This window comes from Leptinotarsa decemlineata, unplaced genomic scaffold, assembly GCF_025532065.1.
Source record: "Leptinotarsa decemlineata unplaced genomic scaffold, Ldec_3_MD MMD2_tig00000882_RagTag_RagTag, whole genome shotgun sequence".
Lineage (NCBI taxonomy): Eukaryota > Metazoa > Arthropoda > Insecta > Coleoptera > Chrysomelidae > Leptinotarsa > Leptinotarsa decemlineata.
Genome location: NW_027412556.1, coordinates 7,611,428 through 7,628,223, shown reverse-complemented (window position 1 = coordinate 7,628,223; position 16,796 = coordinate 7,611,428). Strand labels below are relative to the sequence as shown.

The window sequence follows — 16,796 nt, the reverse complement described above, 5'->3', positions numbered from 1 at the left end:
ACCAGAACCTGTCACTGGCCTCGCTTAGGTTTTCGCCAAACAAACAGTGAACACCTGGATGGCAAGGATATTTGAAGACTTCTTGCGAAATCTTCTAGGATTGGCTCACTCCAAGGCGTTTATTCACCCTTTGAAGTTCGAAACCAAACAGTTATTGGACTACAGTAGGGATGAACTACCATGTCTAACAGGCCTTCGCACAGGTCACTGTCATTTGATTCATCATATGCAAAGACTCAGACTGTCGGAAGACAGTGTGTTGCTTCTGTTTGGAAAATGATGAAACAGCAGAGCATATACTCTGTTCCTGCCCCGCTGCGGACCAAATCAGGTTTTCAGACTTTGGTAGAACCACATCCTCACCATCTTATCTGAAGGATCACCCACTATATAAAATAATCGACAACCCTTGCGGGTTGCGGTGGAGGATCGAATAGACCCACTCAATATAGACTTGACCTAACCTTAATTCATTCTACCTTGCGAGCAAAACAGAAAGCTCAAAATAATCGAAAACCAGACACCAAACACACATTTTTAGGATTCAACACCAGCTCTTCATATTTATATAATTTCCTTATTTCTAGCTTCGAGACAAATGAGTATTTTGAAGAGTTAAAAAATTTTACTGAGCTTATTCCAAAAGTATTTTTCTATCAATTTACGATGTATCTTCATAATATAATGTTTGAGGGAGTTATAACCAAAAGCTATGTATAACTCAATTGCTACTCCAATGGCAAACACCATAAGTGCGGTGACATAAAATTGACACAGCGGAGAATGGAATTTGGATATCCTAGACACCCCATATTTTGATCTCTCTTGACGTTTCGTTGATTCACTAGCAACGTTTCCAGAATTCTCCAGTTTCTCGAATACTTTCAGGTCTTTATGAAGCTCTTCCATGCTATCATTGCCAATATGACCCACCGTCGACTGTGTTCCGGAAGTTGTGAAGTAGATGAGGTGATCAACAGCACTCTGATATATATAATTACATTCCGGTTTTGTGAGAGAAAAAAATGTTTCAGTTCCACCGGAGCATAAATGAACCATTAATTTATTGTCTTCTTGCTGAATTTTATTTATATTCATCCAGTCTATGTGCTGGCTCTTCTTTCCCTCTACGTATGTGACCATACCCTTATAATTGATCCACAAATTGAACTTTTGGTGGCTTAAGTTCTCTACCAAATGTGGGTCAACCCCGTAGGTTTCCAGTTGGCAAGCCATCCTCAGGAAAAGATCCATTATTTGAGTGGGGTTCAAGCTCCTCAAGTGATGCTTGTGGAGGTCAATCGCTTTCATTTCTCCAGCGAACGACTGGTTCATGATGATCTTCTCCTTGATGTAGTTGCCAGAGTGTCTCTCAGGGTCGAAATCTCCATACGTATATTGAAGAATCAGGGCCACAAATAGTGATGAATCGCTAGGACCGCAGCATAGCCTACCACTCATGAGGTCCAGCTTCAGTTGCATGAATATCTGGAATTTCGTTTCCAGATCCAGCAGTTTGTATGGCTCAGGTGGATATACCTTCATTCTGAAGTGAAAGTGGATGGGGCAAACGTTTTTGACTTGGGGTCTTATCAATTTGTTCAAATCCAGCCAGTGTCTTTGCTCGAAAGTATCCACGAATCGAAGACCCCAGATGTCCTTCTCCTGTATATTCAATTGATCGCAAATGTAGTCGATCAGATCTCTTCCAACATTGTCAGATTTGTACTCGCACTCCAGGATTTCGCCGTTCGCGAGTAAATGAACTGAGCAAGGATAGATAACTTCCACTCCAGTTTTGGAAACGACGGTCTTCATCATGAAATTTTGAAAGATAATTTATTCTCGAAATGACTCAAATTCACTTTACATTATAGAACGATTTGATGAATGTCATGACGTTTTGCCGAGTGTCATTCTTGACAGAATTGAGTGACAAAATTACTTCCGCTAGAGAAATTTTGAAGTGACAATTAGTCAAGTATAAGGCCAGGTTATATCCACAACTGTATAAGGAAATAAATATTTCGAAATAGTATCCCGAGATATTCATATCCTCCAACTAGCTATACAGTAGGGTCTGGTAAACGTCTGTCGGAAAACAACTAGTTTTCCGGCTAATACCACGCTGGATATTGAATGATATCCGACACACATTTATGCAAGATACATCCAGCAGCAGGACCATACTAAAATTATTCAAGTAGATCACCCACAGACCGGGAGACGGCCTGGGAGACAGGCCTGGAGGACGGCTTGACTGCATGTATGGACAATTCGTCAAAGGGTTCATTCTGAATTAAATGCTTTCCACCTTTTTATAGAACTTTCTCAGTTGCCAACAAAAAAACAATGAGGAGAAATAAACAAAGATATTCACATATATTGAAATTGAAATGGTATTAGGTGATTCCAAGCGACTAAGAATTGAGGTGAAGATGGGAAAAAGAGACGTCTTTTAACCTCACGAATCGACTGAAATATCTATCTACAAATATCAATAATGAACGGGGCTCTTAAAGGCGACCCGTTTGAAATAAGAATAGTTCTGTCTTTATCATTGCAAAACAACTGGAACCGGAGTCATTTCTTTTTGGAATATTTACAGGAAAATGCAGCACACATAAGAAAATAAAGGAAATTCAAGTGTTTTTTAAGAAAACGTTTCATGAGAGTTTTCAACCTTTTGAAATTTTTTGTTCATGAAATTGAATATCATGAAATAAAAGGTTCAGTTTATTTTTTTGAGATAAAATTACATAGTTTGGTTCTTCTGCTGAACAATCTATGCAGAGTATTCTCAAAAAAAATTCTAGGGGCCATTCCTAACAAATTGACGGTGTTAATTTTAGGAAAATAAAGAAAATGTCAAAGCAACATTTTATATTGAAATTTATACAAACTCCATGTTGTTATCATATCGCTATCGAAAATGATACGCTATATGGAAGATAATGCTACGCAAATAGTAAAAAGTGAGGTGGAATGGTGGAGTGTATGACATTTTCAATGCTTTTTTTTCTACAAAAATTATCATCGTTGCAACCCTTTTTCTACGAAGTGGGGATCACTCCGGTATCGCTGATGATTGATGTGGATAAATATTGTGTTTTGTTGTTTTAAGGACAGTACACAAGCACTATAGGGAAATATCGAAGCGCGATTCACGTTCCATTTAGAAAAACATTCTCAGGAAGTTTATTCCACATAAACGCAGTTCTCCAAATGGAAGAGCTTCCATACAGTTAAGTTCGATGTGTACTGAGTTGAACCTCAAAACGATGAGCAGCAACAGTTCGTCGCGTATTTCTGATATATACTGCTCTTGTTGGAATCAAATGTGCCGTGTCGACGTTTGAAAATTTTCTGAGATGAGAAAACACTTCTCTCAGTTTAAATTGAAAGGTGTTGATCCTTAGGAGAGATTATTTTCTGAGAGAAAATCTGTTTCCCTTCTACTTCATACAAAAATTGTGCGTGCATAGAAGTTCCAGATACCAACTAGGATAAAGAGCCCTTCCAAAATAACTACTTTTATATAAATATTTTCGGATCTTTTGAACTGCTTTGCATACACCCCTCATATTTTTTTTTGATTGTTGAACTTTCGAATTTTCCTTTCACACCCCTTGCTTCAAAAACCGTAACACCTTTGAGCAAGGCACAAAAGGAAAGTACTATTTACACAAATCGTGAATTGTTTCATTCTGAATGTGGAGCCCCTCAAACTTACAGACCCATTTCTATAATCTGTATCCTTGTCAAAGTTATCGAAAAAAATCTAATCTTCTTCATAAACACCAATTTGGTTCTCGTGCAAGTAGATCAACAGTTAACGGTGTCTATCAAGCTGTCGCTGCGACCAAAAAATTAACATTCTGCGAAGCAATGGCTTGAAAAGTGTTGTAATGACTCCGCTCTATCAAAAACAACAATTGAACGTTGGTTGGCTGACTTCAAACGTGGTCATAGAGACACCGATGGTGCAAAACTCAGTGGACAAAACAATTGCAATGCATGAATTGAACTTCGAATTGCTTTCACATCCACCGTATTCACCAGATTTGGCTCCCAGTGACTACTGGCTATTCGCAAAGCTCAAAAAAATGCTAATTGGTAAGAAATGTCGCACAAAAGAAGAGTTTTTTTCCTGAAAGTGGCCTATTTGGAGGCAAAAGGTGAATAGTTGTACAAAAGTGGTATTGAAATGTTGGAGCGGCGCTGGAATGATTGTCTGGCTCTCGTTGGAGATCACGTTGATGAATAAAGCCGATTCTGAACAAAAAAAATTCCCGGGACTTTTCCTCCCAGGTAGGACTGTTTATTAATAAGACCTGCTACAAACGTTATGTATCCCATGTTTTCTTGTTGAAAAAATTATCCCATTATGGTATAAGAGGACTACCGCTTCAATTTTTTGAATCGTATCTCACGAACACGGAGCAGACGGTATTTGTTAACAACATATACTCTAGTTCCAAGCCAGTTACACACGGTTTACCACAAGGGACAGTTCTTGGACCACTTTTGTTTATCATCTACGTCAATGATCTGTTCTTTCATTTATTTCCAAATAATATAGTGATGTTTGCTGATGATGCAACACTCATAAACGCGGATAAAAATACGGAAAACTTGGATATCATAATTGAACAGGCAGAAAATCAAGCGGAGGTGTGGTATAATGCCAATAATTTAAAATTAAATATAGAAAAATCTCAAAATCTCGTTATTTCAACAAATCATAACGTTAATGAGGTCACATTGCTTGGAATCGTTTTGGATGATAAACTGAACTGGTCCAGGCACAAGGGACAACTTAGTAAGAAAGTATCGAGCTATATTTATCTAATGCGACAACTAAAAAAGGTTGTTAACATCAACATTCTGATCTCTGCTTACTACTCATCAATACATTCTCAGATCACTTATGGGATTCTTCTGTCGGGGAACACAAGTTATGCTCCAAAAATATTCGTTCTACAGAGAAAAGCAATGAGGATAATCGTTGGTGTCAACCTCAATGCTCACTGCAAGCCAATTTTCGAAAAATATGGCATCTTGCCTCTACCTTGCCTGTTTGTCTATTATGCCATGATGAATATTCACAAAAACAGGCATTGTTATTCGAATGTATCTGAATCTCATAATCATAACACGAGATCAGCGAATCTGTTCTAAATACCTTTTTATCGACTTAACTCACCTAAACTGCAGTTATACAACAAGTTACCAACTAGTTTGAAACAACTTCCTCTAGGATTATTCAAGAGAAAATGCAAAGTGCTATTATTCTAATATTAATATTTTAATAATATTTTAATATTTTATTGTTTTTAATCCATCAATGAATTTCTCAAAGCTCCTTGGAACGACAACTCCATTTGATACTGAGGTTCAGTGTGACTTTTTACCAATTTTAGACAATTGTATAGTATATACTCTTTCTTTTTTTTATATACTTGTATTATAGGTATTTTTTACTATTTGTCATGTAGGATGAGCCTATGGAGGTATATGTAACGTGGCCAATGAAGTTCTATTCTACTCTATTCTATTCTATTCTATTCTATTCTATTCTATTCTATTCTATTCTATTCTATTCTATTCTATTCTATTCTATTCTATTCTATTCTATTCTATTCTATTCTATTCTATTCTATTCTATTCTATTCTATTCTATTCTATTCTATTCTATTCTATTCTATTCTATTCTATTCTATTCTATTCTATTCTATTCTATTCTATTCTATTCTATTCTATTCTATTCTATTCTATTCTATTCTATTCTATTCTATTCTATTCTATTCTATTCTATTCTATTCTATTCTATTCTATTCTATTCTATTCTATTCTATTCTATTCTATTATATCCTATCGTATTCTATTCCATTATTCTATTCTATTCTATTCTATTATATTCTATTCCATTCCATTCCATTCCATTCCATTCCATTCCATTCCATTCCATTCTATTCTATTCTATTCTATTCTATTGTATCGTAGTTAATGAATTATCTATCCATCTATCTATCTATTTCTTAGACGAAGTGAAATGTTCCTCAGTTCTAAGGAACAACAAGTCCATGAGAACCGATCTCGAAACAGCCGAGACATTTTTCAAATTGAGTTTAGCTTTGGAACTATTCAACGCCGGCAATTGGCAATTTAGCAAACGATATTCCGCTATCGAAAGACATCAGACAATGGGGCCTGCACGGCAGTTCGCGTGCTAGCTTGTCTTGTGGGGCCCGGGCAGACCTCGGCGAGTGTCTCCCAAGGGTGCTATAACACTGCGACCGTTGAGTGATAATTATAGGTCACGTGACGGGTAATTGTCGTCATTACTCCACTTTAACGGCACTTCCAGAGTTTCGGCTGGGTCTGCACTTCCTCGACTGTTCACTTCATGAGACACATGATATAATTGATGGTTTAATTCTAATGAAAAAACGGCTAGATGTCGCTTGGAATAGTTTATGTATTTGTAGCAGTTCATAGCTACCGATGCTGTGCAAAGATCAATAAGTGGACATCAGAACAATTTCACAACTCGTTAAAACTCAAAATGACCCCTTCCCTTACAAAAACACAAACACCAGAAATGATAAGCGAGGCTTCCTAAGGCAGTCCGTTGCAAGCTTCGACTTCAACCGCCTACACTACACTCGTCTCATAACGGATTTTCGAAGGGACATCTAAACATTGACAATTCTACTGATTTTTCAATCAAAACAAAAAAGATTTTATATTGTGCTTTCGTAAGATTCATTCTTGAATATTGTTCGGTTATATGGGACCCATACTATAATGTAAATATCGATTTGAGAATGTTCAAAAGAAATTCTTAAGGAATTGTGCTTTGACTTTGATATTCAACGAAATGAATGTGAGTAGAGTCAACTTTTAACTAAGTTAAATATAAAATCATTGAAAGTTAGGATAATTTCTATGAACTTGAGTTTCCTCTTCAAATTAATAAATAGTGAGAACTAACTGCTCGGAAATAACTGCTCAACTAAAAACTTTTCATATCAAACAAGGAGATACGAGAAATCCCGACATTTTTGATATACATTTTTCCATACCAATTATGCTTTGAACAGTCCGATTCCTCGTATTCTGGAGCTGGGAAATAAATATCATAATAATTTAGATATGTTTAATGAATCACTTCAGGTCTTCAAAAATCAATTGAAAAGGCTATAGCGTTTTCGAAGCTTCTCTTTACCTTACCATTTTCTTTGTAAGTACCAGATTTGTTACATCTCTTTCCTTTCGAGTACCAGAATTGTTTCACCTTTTAGTAATGTAGTCACTAGACATAAGGATTTATTGTTTATCAATAGTTGTTTTGTACTTTCCACTTGACAAGAAACTTCTGAAAAGGTCTCATAATCAACACAAGATTTGAATTTCTCACCAGTTGTAAGGTAGGGTACTGGCAACAGAAAAAAAATGACAGTTCAGACTGATTGAAAGTGAAGCAAGCACCTCACGAGAGAATGAAACGTTGTCACTGTTGAAAGTATTTAAAAATTTTGAATAAGAACATCGTTCGGTGTAGTGGACAAAAGTTGCAAATTTTTAAGAACTTTGTACAGCCTTTAGTAAATGAATTACACAGAGCAATGCTTTTTTTTTCATCTGGTGCAGCCAGAGTCACAGTTGTTTCGAATACATATTGCAAAAATTGAGGAAACCCATTTCCGACTTTGTAAGAGAATCCTATCTACCTTAGTTTGGAGTGGAACTTGAGGACCAAGACAAAATGTGAATTCATTGTGCATGCTTTTGGGACCGATACTATTAATTATTTACATCAATAACTTACTAATCTCACAAACCTCTTGGGAAATAATGAGTTTTGCTGATAATATCGCCATTTTAATCCGGTGACAAACGGCATGACCTCAAACTTGAAATTGGACAAGATCTAAATACCACCTTCGACTGGTTCAACCATAAATAGATAGATAAATTTCATTCAGGTAATTACATATTTTGATAATTATGAATTAAATTAAATAATTGTAAGTAAGTGAATTAAAAATAAATAATTCTGAAGGCTGATCCACCTAAGCAGAGCTTGAGTTGTAGTATCAACCTATAAACAACTTAAACGTTGATTATATATATACACATATACATGCATATACACATATACATGCACATACACATATATACATATGCATCCATACACGCATATATACACATATACGTACATAAACACTTACCAGAAGAAATCTCCTTTTACTTTACAATTCCCTAGCTGAATCTGTAATGACCTACTGTATTACAGCATGGGGTGGGGCCTTCAATACTACACTTGATTCTCTGCAAAAAACACAAAATATTCTTCTAAGAATTATTCTGAAAAAAAAATAAACGCTATTCCACTGACATGCTATACCAAGAATCACAGGTCTTGAATATAAAACTGTTATTTACTCACCAGTGTTTAAAAAGAATGTACATCAGACACGAAACATCTAACCAGAGAAAAACTGGAATAACCAGATCCACTAGTAATTTGAATCTCAGTATACAACTTTTCAGAAAATCTTTAACGCAAAGATCTTTCTTTTTCTTCGGCCCTAAATTCTTCAACTGCATTCCGATTGAATTGAAATGTATTCGAAAACTAGAACAATTCAAAAAAGAAACAAAGAAACATATTCTACAATTTTCAAACAAATTTTATAATATAATGAATAATAATTTAATATGAACCTTACCTTTAAAAACTATCTGTTCTCCTCTGTAACTGACCCTGCTTGAAACGGTTTGGAATCCTCACCATTTGCAACTTATATTATATAATTATTTGTTATTTTAAAAAATAAATAAATAATTCATTGAATCTATCATGTTAATTTTTCTACTAAATTTTTTCTCTACTCACTGCTTAGTTATTATCATAAAATGTACACTTTTTTAGAAAGTCTATAGATCTAGTACATGGCAGAACAGATGAACATATCTAGGCCAAGTTACTTGATCTGAGACTTTTGAAAAACACGATATATTACATGTAAATATATAAACTGTACTTCAATATATCAATATATCAATATCAATATAAATGAGGTATTATGTTGCATGATAAACCAAAATAGTAGGAAGGAAGGAAAACTAGTGGAAAGAGAAAGTATAATAGTCGAAAAGAAGGTGACGTTAGATTGTTAACTAATTCAAAATATTACCTACAATTTGATGTAGTTTATATCCATAGCCTAGAGAGAACTTCGATTATGAATCCAGTTCATAGACAGATTTCAATATTTCAATAAATAGTTTTGATTTACATGTTCTTTCAGTTTTGACTTGAATTTGTATTTATTGTCTGAAGGAACTAGGTTCATTAGTTTTGGGCCAGATTATGATATAAATTTCTTAGTGCAAGTCAATCTACAGCGAAAAACATTCGTTTTTTCATGAAGTTTGACACCGGTTTCATAATTATGATTTATATTGGGGGTGGGGTTATTATGCATCCATAATATGCAGTGATAAGTGTATAATTTTCTCACATCAAATAAGTCTGATTCTTTGTATAGTGCTACAGTTGAGTATCTTTTTTTACGATTGAAAATGATTTTCAGGATAGTATTTTGCATTACCTCTAGATTATGTAACAGGCTTTTGCTGACGCCACTCCATATTATAATGCAATATCTCAGAACTGATTCTGCGAGTGAGTTATATATCATTGTTAGTCGCTTTTTATTATTGAGATTTCTGAGTTGGTAGAATTTATAAGATTATTTACTAAGTCTTTTAACGGTCTGGTCTATATGTTCGTTCCATCGTAGATGTTGGTCTACATATACACCAAGATATTTCATTTTGTTCATCTTATCAACTATAGGACATGTGCATATCATTGGGGTTTGACAAATAGATTTGTATATAGTGAGCTTATTTTTGGAAGGTTGATCTTTATTTGCGGGGGTAAATGTTACGTATTAAGTTTCAGCGATGTGTAGACTCAAAAGATTTGTGTTTAACCAAGAGAAAACAGATGTGAGTCCCCTTTCAACTCTCTTAAAGACGTCGTCTCACGTATCGCTAGAAATGATAGAGCTGTATCGTCTGCATAAGATATAATGCTGCCTTGGATGTTTTCAAGTTTGTTAATGTCATTGATGTATATCAAGAACAAAATTGGGCCTAGTACTGTCCCCTGGGGAACGCCCATCGTTATAGTTAGTGGATCACTATAAATATTGTTGATTTTAACAATCTGATTTCTGCCAGATAAGTAGTTTTCAAAAAGGTTAAGGGTGATTCCTCTTACTCCAATGAATTATAAACGCCTCAGTAAGATATGATGATTGACAGTGCCAAAGGCTTTCGCCAAATCTGAAAAGACTGCTAAGCACTTTTTGGCATTATTGAAATTATTCCATATACTAGAAACCAATTGAAAGACAGCATAATGTATAATGTGTGTTAGCTATCAATTTATGATGAAAGTATATTTCTGCCTATCATAATCTCCTGGTTTCGTTTCAATTATCAAAATTGACAACCTAGATTGTATTTAAGTAACACTTATGAATTATACAAAAGCTTCCTCATGCGGCACATAATTCTACCTAATTAGTGCTTTATATAATAACAAGTTGAATCAAATGTCCTTTTAGCTACTCAATAACTAGTAATTTTGATTGAGTTTCAGGTATAAACTCATTGAACAATTTTACCAACTCATTGATTGGATGGATGTATATTGAACTAATTTCCACATTGGAAAACAGACTCGAAAGAGGGGAAGAATTCAATTCCATTCGGCCATAAATTCTCAGAATTTTCAAATCAATCAATTGCCAATAATAACAGAAGATTGAGTTCCAAACCTTTTTCTACCAATAATAATTCTTCATAGTCGTTGTTGGACTATTCCCCTTTGTTACAAGATGGTTTCCAAAGGGGTACATTTTATCGATTTCCTCAAAATAGGCCGCTGCTATGATGGTTTGGTTCGGTTGCAGAAAGTTATAGTGAATTACATCAGCAGCTGACCACCAAACAGTAACCATAGTCTTTTTTGATGAGATTTCGCCTTTTGGGAGTGCCTGGGTGGCTCACTGGTGTCTATCCACTGTCCTGATGTCTCCTGCTGTCGTGGAGGATCCACTTTTCAACACACGTGACGATCCGATTAAAAAAAGAATCGTTTTGGTTGCGCAAAAGCAAAGAAGAGCAGACTAGAAAACCTGACCCTTTCCAGCGATCGTTCAGATTGTGGGGCACCCACTTTTGGAGCTTTTCGACGTTTCTAATACGTTTTAAACCTTCAAAAACCGCATGGAAGCTGACCCTCAGTTCCTCCGTCATCCCACGCACCATTTATGATGGGTCAGCCTCCACCAGGATCCTCAAATCCTCAACCTGGATTACTGTGGGTTGACCATTTCGAGGCTTGAATTCTTTGGTACGAAATATCGCGAACCACCTCCGGCGATCTCTGGGATTGGAAAAAAAGTGGGAATTTGCAAACAAACAAAGCTTTTGCCAAAAGAAATTTATTAGCATCTTTGTATTTGATAGAATGGTGTGTTAAAAGATACACAAAGCTTAGTTTCGAATAATTTACATAAAAAGTGCTTTACAAATAATTAACTACAAATATTATACATTTTTCATAATATACATGCAACACTTACTATAGTACTATATCAAAAATAATAAAAATTAACAATCAATTTCAATATTTACAAATAGCAACCGAACACATGAAACTACTAAATTGTTCGGGCCAGAATTCGAAACTTGATGCCATGAAATTATATGATGAAACCGACAAAATTCTGAAGACTTTGCTTAATTTATAACTGTTACATATTGTGTATAGAAACGTTTTATAATAAGTATCTCATAGACACTCCAAATATGTTTCTGTTCAGCAACAATTCAAAGTTCATGTGCTCAGTGTGATACTGAAAAATTACACGATTTTTCAGCAAGCTGGTAATACAACAAGGCATTCGTGATGCTATGACACCCGAGAGGAATTTCGAACGCAGCAAATCCAGACCCGTAACATTATTCAGAGAAAATTAAAAGTGACACCTGAAAGCTAGGAAAGATTCAGCGAGTGTAGACACGGCGCTGAAACCGAACCCGAGCTTTCACTGTCGTGATCTTTCCAATGCCAGCTCGGGGAGTATGAAGTTACGCGATATGACAACATGCTTTCCTGAATAATGGGAATAATCAAATAGATGCTTCTAATCTTGGGGTAACTTTGGATACATGGAGTAATTATGTATTCAGTTCTGCAGCAGTGTTTAGTAGTTTTAGGTTACGTCATTCGGCGGCATGGATATCTGGATGATATGGAATGTATTATTTTTCATGAGATGCAATTTGAAATTGATAATTATGGTCATTGGGAAATTTACGAGAACTGTATGAAATGTATGAGATCCTAGGATCAAACGCTCATGACTTCATTAAACGACACACAATCATCTCAATATAATAAATAGAAGTGAATCAAACTGACCAAAATTTGGCTTTTCAAAGTTGGGAATTCATTCATCCCTAAACTCAATATATCATTTTGGGATGGTTGCGTAAGTACCAGGAATTTAATACTGGAAAAAGCACCAATTGATTGACACACTGGTCTTGGAAACCACAGGAACCGTTCAATTTCAGTGCATTTCAGTGCACTATGAATTGTTCAGTATTAATTTGCCTTTAGTCTAAGTAGTTTTATATAGAATTGCTCCGTGGTGGAGAAGACATATTTCCTCTTATCTCGGAAGAATGTGTGTTGAATATTCGGTTTAAATTTTGTGAGCATTTTCATCTGAAACTTACTATGTCGTTACGTTTCGAGCCGCAAAGGAAAAACCAGAGGAAAAATCGAGAAATGACTTGCGATTTCCATAATTTCGTTTCCAGAATAATAATGTCAAACTGAACTTTTTTGAATAAAATATATCGATTATACTCATATACCAATTTTTGTTTTTTTTCAAGTTTCATTAGAAAAAACAATGTGAGACACAATGTAGGAATGAATTCCTTAAAAAAATACCGAGAAATTATAACAGAAATAACCTAAAATAATTCATATATCTACCATATATCTTCTTTTTCGAATAATACTCAATGAAAGAGTCAGTTCTGTTTTGAAAATGCTTTGAAAATATAGTGCTTTGATTATTTAAGCTGGTGTAGACATAAAAACGTCTTCGAAGGAAATTGTAGTGAAACCGTTTTCTTAGCCTATCTAGAAGAGAATTCAAAAATATATTGCTTGTAAACTTTGTGGAGCAACTTTTCAATGATGAAGTTGAGTGCCCTCGTTAACAATGGTGTTAATACTAGCAAATATTTCAAGGTAATACCATTCTTAAAGCAGAAAAATGAAAGTTATAGGTCAAAAAAATCAAATCTTACGTTTGAACAAGTCCAGAGCTTTATAAATGAGGTGCCAGATGAAAAATATTTGATGATAAAAGTTGCTACCATTTTCGGAATATATGGAGCCTGTCGGCGTGAAGAAATGTGCCATTTATTAATAGAAGACATTAAATTAATAGGTAGTTCTTTTTGCATTGTTGGAAAAAACATTGACTATTTTAATAAATACTTTGCATTACGCAATCACCAACGTTTTTTTCTGAAATACTCAAATTATAAATGCAGTGCCAACCCAGTTGGTATAAGTACGTGGGAAAATGCCCTCTAGCGTTGCTGAGTTTCTGAACCTCCCGGAACCAAAGGAATATACAGGTCACTGTTTCAGAAGGTCTTCTGCTTCTTTGCTAGCAAAATCAGGAGCAAATATAATGAATATTGAGAAGCACGGAAGTCTACAACAGTAGCTGAGGGTTACATCGATCAATCTATTTCTTATAAAAAGGCTATTACTGAAATTATAATCCCAACGCCTAGCTCCAGCGTTACAGCATCGTCCTCTCCACTTCAAGAATTATGTGTTAATGCTCATGAAATTGTCAACTCAGATAGTTCAAATATATTACAAAGCTCTTCAACATCGCTAGGTATCAATATCAGCAGTTGTTCTAATTGTACTTTTCATATTAATGTTCATAAATAATAATAATGTAATTAATTTATGAATACATTTGTAACAAAATTTAATTATATCTATATCTATTGTTCATAATAAAACTTCCTTGAAAATTGAATAATTATGTTTTGTTTATTGCTATTTGGTCGGAAAAAATCTTGTTGAAATCACTTTCAACACTAGCGTTGAAAATAGTTATAACACGTTGCTCTGTAAACATCATCTTTCAATACTCTTGACAACCAATAAAAATGTCACTTATAATGACAGTTGTACAAAAAGTATAATTTGATTTGATTTCGCGGCCAAAGTTTTCAGTGTTATTATTTTCGGGTTTGAAGGCCGTCGAATTTTGAAATATTTTCCTGACGTTTCGCTGACGCGAGTGGCTAGCTTCTTCAGAGGATTATGCATCCTGAGTTATCTCCTCTAACCCTATCTCCGATAACTTAGGATGTATAAACCTCTGAAGAAGCTAGTCACTCGGCCAGTGAAACATCAGGAAGAAATTCCAAAAAATCGATGGCTTTCAAACCCAAAAATTGTGACACTGAATTGTCCGAAAGCTCAAAGGATATCAGCAAACATTTCTTTCGACTTCACACAATCATGATAACGAGACAATCATGCCTGGGAAAACATATTATCATCATCACCCGAAAAAGTCTTCTCGAGACAAACGGTGCGCAATACCCTATAGACAAAACCTGTTAAATTGATGAGTAACAGTATCACCTAGAGCGCCGAGGCCATATCTTTATTTACAACAGAGCAGCCACGCTTGCAGAATATAAAACAGCCTCCCTTGATTGAGCAACTTGATTTTTAACCAGACTTCCCTCCAACTACGGATTGAATCCGTGGTCCCGTGAAATTGCGAGATTTTCCCGCAGCATTGCAGTGAATTTAGAAATGGCATACATTCAAAATGGATGGTGAGACTTCAAAGCAACGTGTTATTTCGTTGATTTGGAATCTGAAGATGCTCGGACTAGAATAAAATCAACTTATCTTTAACTGAAGGGATCTAATGATGTAGATATCTTTGAGTTTTATTGGGATGAGTTTTTTCTCATTAGAAATATTTAATAGGACGAATCTATGAAATATTATTCATGAACAGTTGGTCACTGAAAACTAGACTGAGCTGATTTTTTATAGACTTTCAAAAACTGCTTTGAGGTTCATTTTTTCCTACTATGACTACCCAACTTGAGGATTCAAAAGTCAAGCAATACCTTGGTGAAAAGTAATCTCATTTTATCTACGTTTCAACGTTTCCAACATTAATTAATGAAATGAGGGAAATATCAAAGATCACTTTATGGAAAAATCTAAACAAAAACCCATTTGTTTCGTTTCGTGAACTCTTCTTCCATTGTGATCTCAGTTGAAAGTAGCAGTGCTGAATAATTCACATACCGGTTATCTACATTCAGTATCTGCCAGCTCACAATAGTTTTACTGCACTGCAGTTTATTGAATTTCATCATGAAACGGTATGTGCACTGATATTACAGCATAGCTATAAACTCATTTAAATAGAATTTAAATGAGTATGCCTTTTGCGGAACTTTGCAATTTACTAAGTAAGTCAGTAAGTAAACGGATCATGAACGATTTGAATTTGGTTTTAGAACACCTATTCGTCGATGAATTCTCTTCTTAAGTATCTGTGTTGGTATGATGAAACTTTTAGACCATGAAGTCCACAAGCAATACCCTGAGAAGACAAATATTTAGAATGCATCTTTTGGTGACTTGTTGGTTACTTTTGTCTACCAAAAAATGAATCAATGAAAATGAAGTGGTACTTCAGTAAGGATGAACTTTTTCATAAAACGGAGCAGACTAGAAAGAATTATGAAGTGACTGCAAGATTACCTGATTTGAACCTAGTTTTCTAGGGAAGGGGTCACTTGAAGATTACTTTATATAAGCAACCAGTATTTCTACAATTGTTGGTTACTGTCGGCACATTATACTTGAAATACTTCAGAACGTCTGAAACTACATTGAAAAAAATGCCTATTGCTTGAATGTGGGACTAGACAGCTGACAAATTTTGTATAGCACCTCCTTTCGAAGCTTAAACAGTGCTTTTATTTTCCAGAACCTATTTTTTGACAGAACAATTTTGTACACTAGTTGACTTTTGGACTGAGTTTGATTGTTCTTCAACCTAAAGATACTTTGATTGTAACTGTGGCTTTGGAACAGTTTCAATATCGTTAACATAATCGGAATAAGTATGGAACAAGCCACCATTTATCGCTTATTTTGTGCATTCCTTTTTGGTTTCTTATGTGATGTTTCAGGTTTTTCTTATCTCTCTCGCTGCAGGTTTACAGTCCACTTCCTAATTTTTTGATAGATTTCGCAAGCGAGTTTTGAATCATCGTTTGATCTCACTCCCTTTGATTTGGGTGTTAAATTTTCAGATACCTTGTTATTTTACCAGCAGAAGATATGTACATTCATGGAATTCATCTGACTTAACAAAAAAACAGGTACTTAAAAAAATTGCACGTATAACATTCAGTGGCAAACAGCAATAACACTTAGTACAATCGACTGTATTTGTGATAGCAATATATCCAAATTTTTTGGTGAATTTGACAAGAATCTGTTGAGGTGGTAATAATCATTCAAGAAGTAATGAATTCAATTTTTGATGAATTAATTCTTCAGAATGAAATCCGGTTTTTTTACCATCAAATATAAAATGTTATTACATCTA

At 34.9% G+C, this 16,796-nt stretch overlaps 1 protein-coding gene and 1 long non-coding RNA gene across 2 annotated transcripts; both read right to left on the bottom strand.

Moving 5' to 3' along the window:
* Nucleotides 1-605: 605 nt before the first annotated feature.
* Frmd5 (FERM domain containing) lies at nt 606-1,938 on the bottom strand. Its single transcript, XM_023171338.2, has one exon. The coding sequence runs from the start codon at nt 1,819-1,821 to the stop codon at nt 616-618; it is 1,206 nt and encodes a 401-aa protein (XP_023027106.2). The 5' UTR covers nt 1,822-1,938; the 3' UTR covers nt 606-615.
* Nucleotides 1,939-8,235: 6,297 nt separating this feature from the next.
* Nucleotides 8,236-8,852, bottom strand: LOC141482255 (uncharacterized). Its single transcript, XR_012465420.1, has 3 exons — nt 8,739-8,852; nt 8,456-8,644; nt 8,236-8,337 (listed from the first exon to the last, which is right to left on the bottom strand). It is a non-coding gene; the product is annotated as an uncharacterized lncRNA (long non-coding RNA).
* Nucleotides 8,853-16,796: the final 7,944 nt, after the last annotated feature.

Coding starts and splice junctions, on each gene's coding strand:
- Frmd5 (XM_023171338.2), bottom strand. CDS start 1,821: ATGATGAAGACCGTCGTTTCCAAAACTGGAGTGGAAGTTATCTATCCT.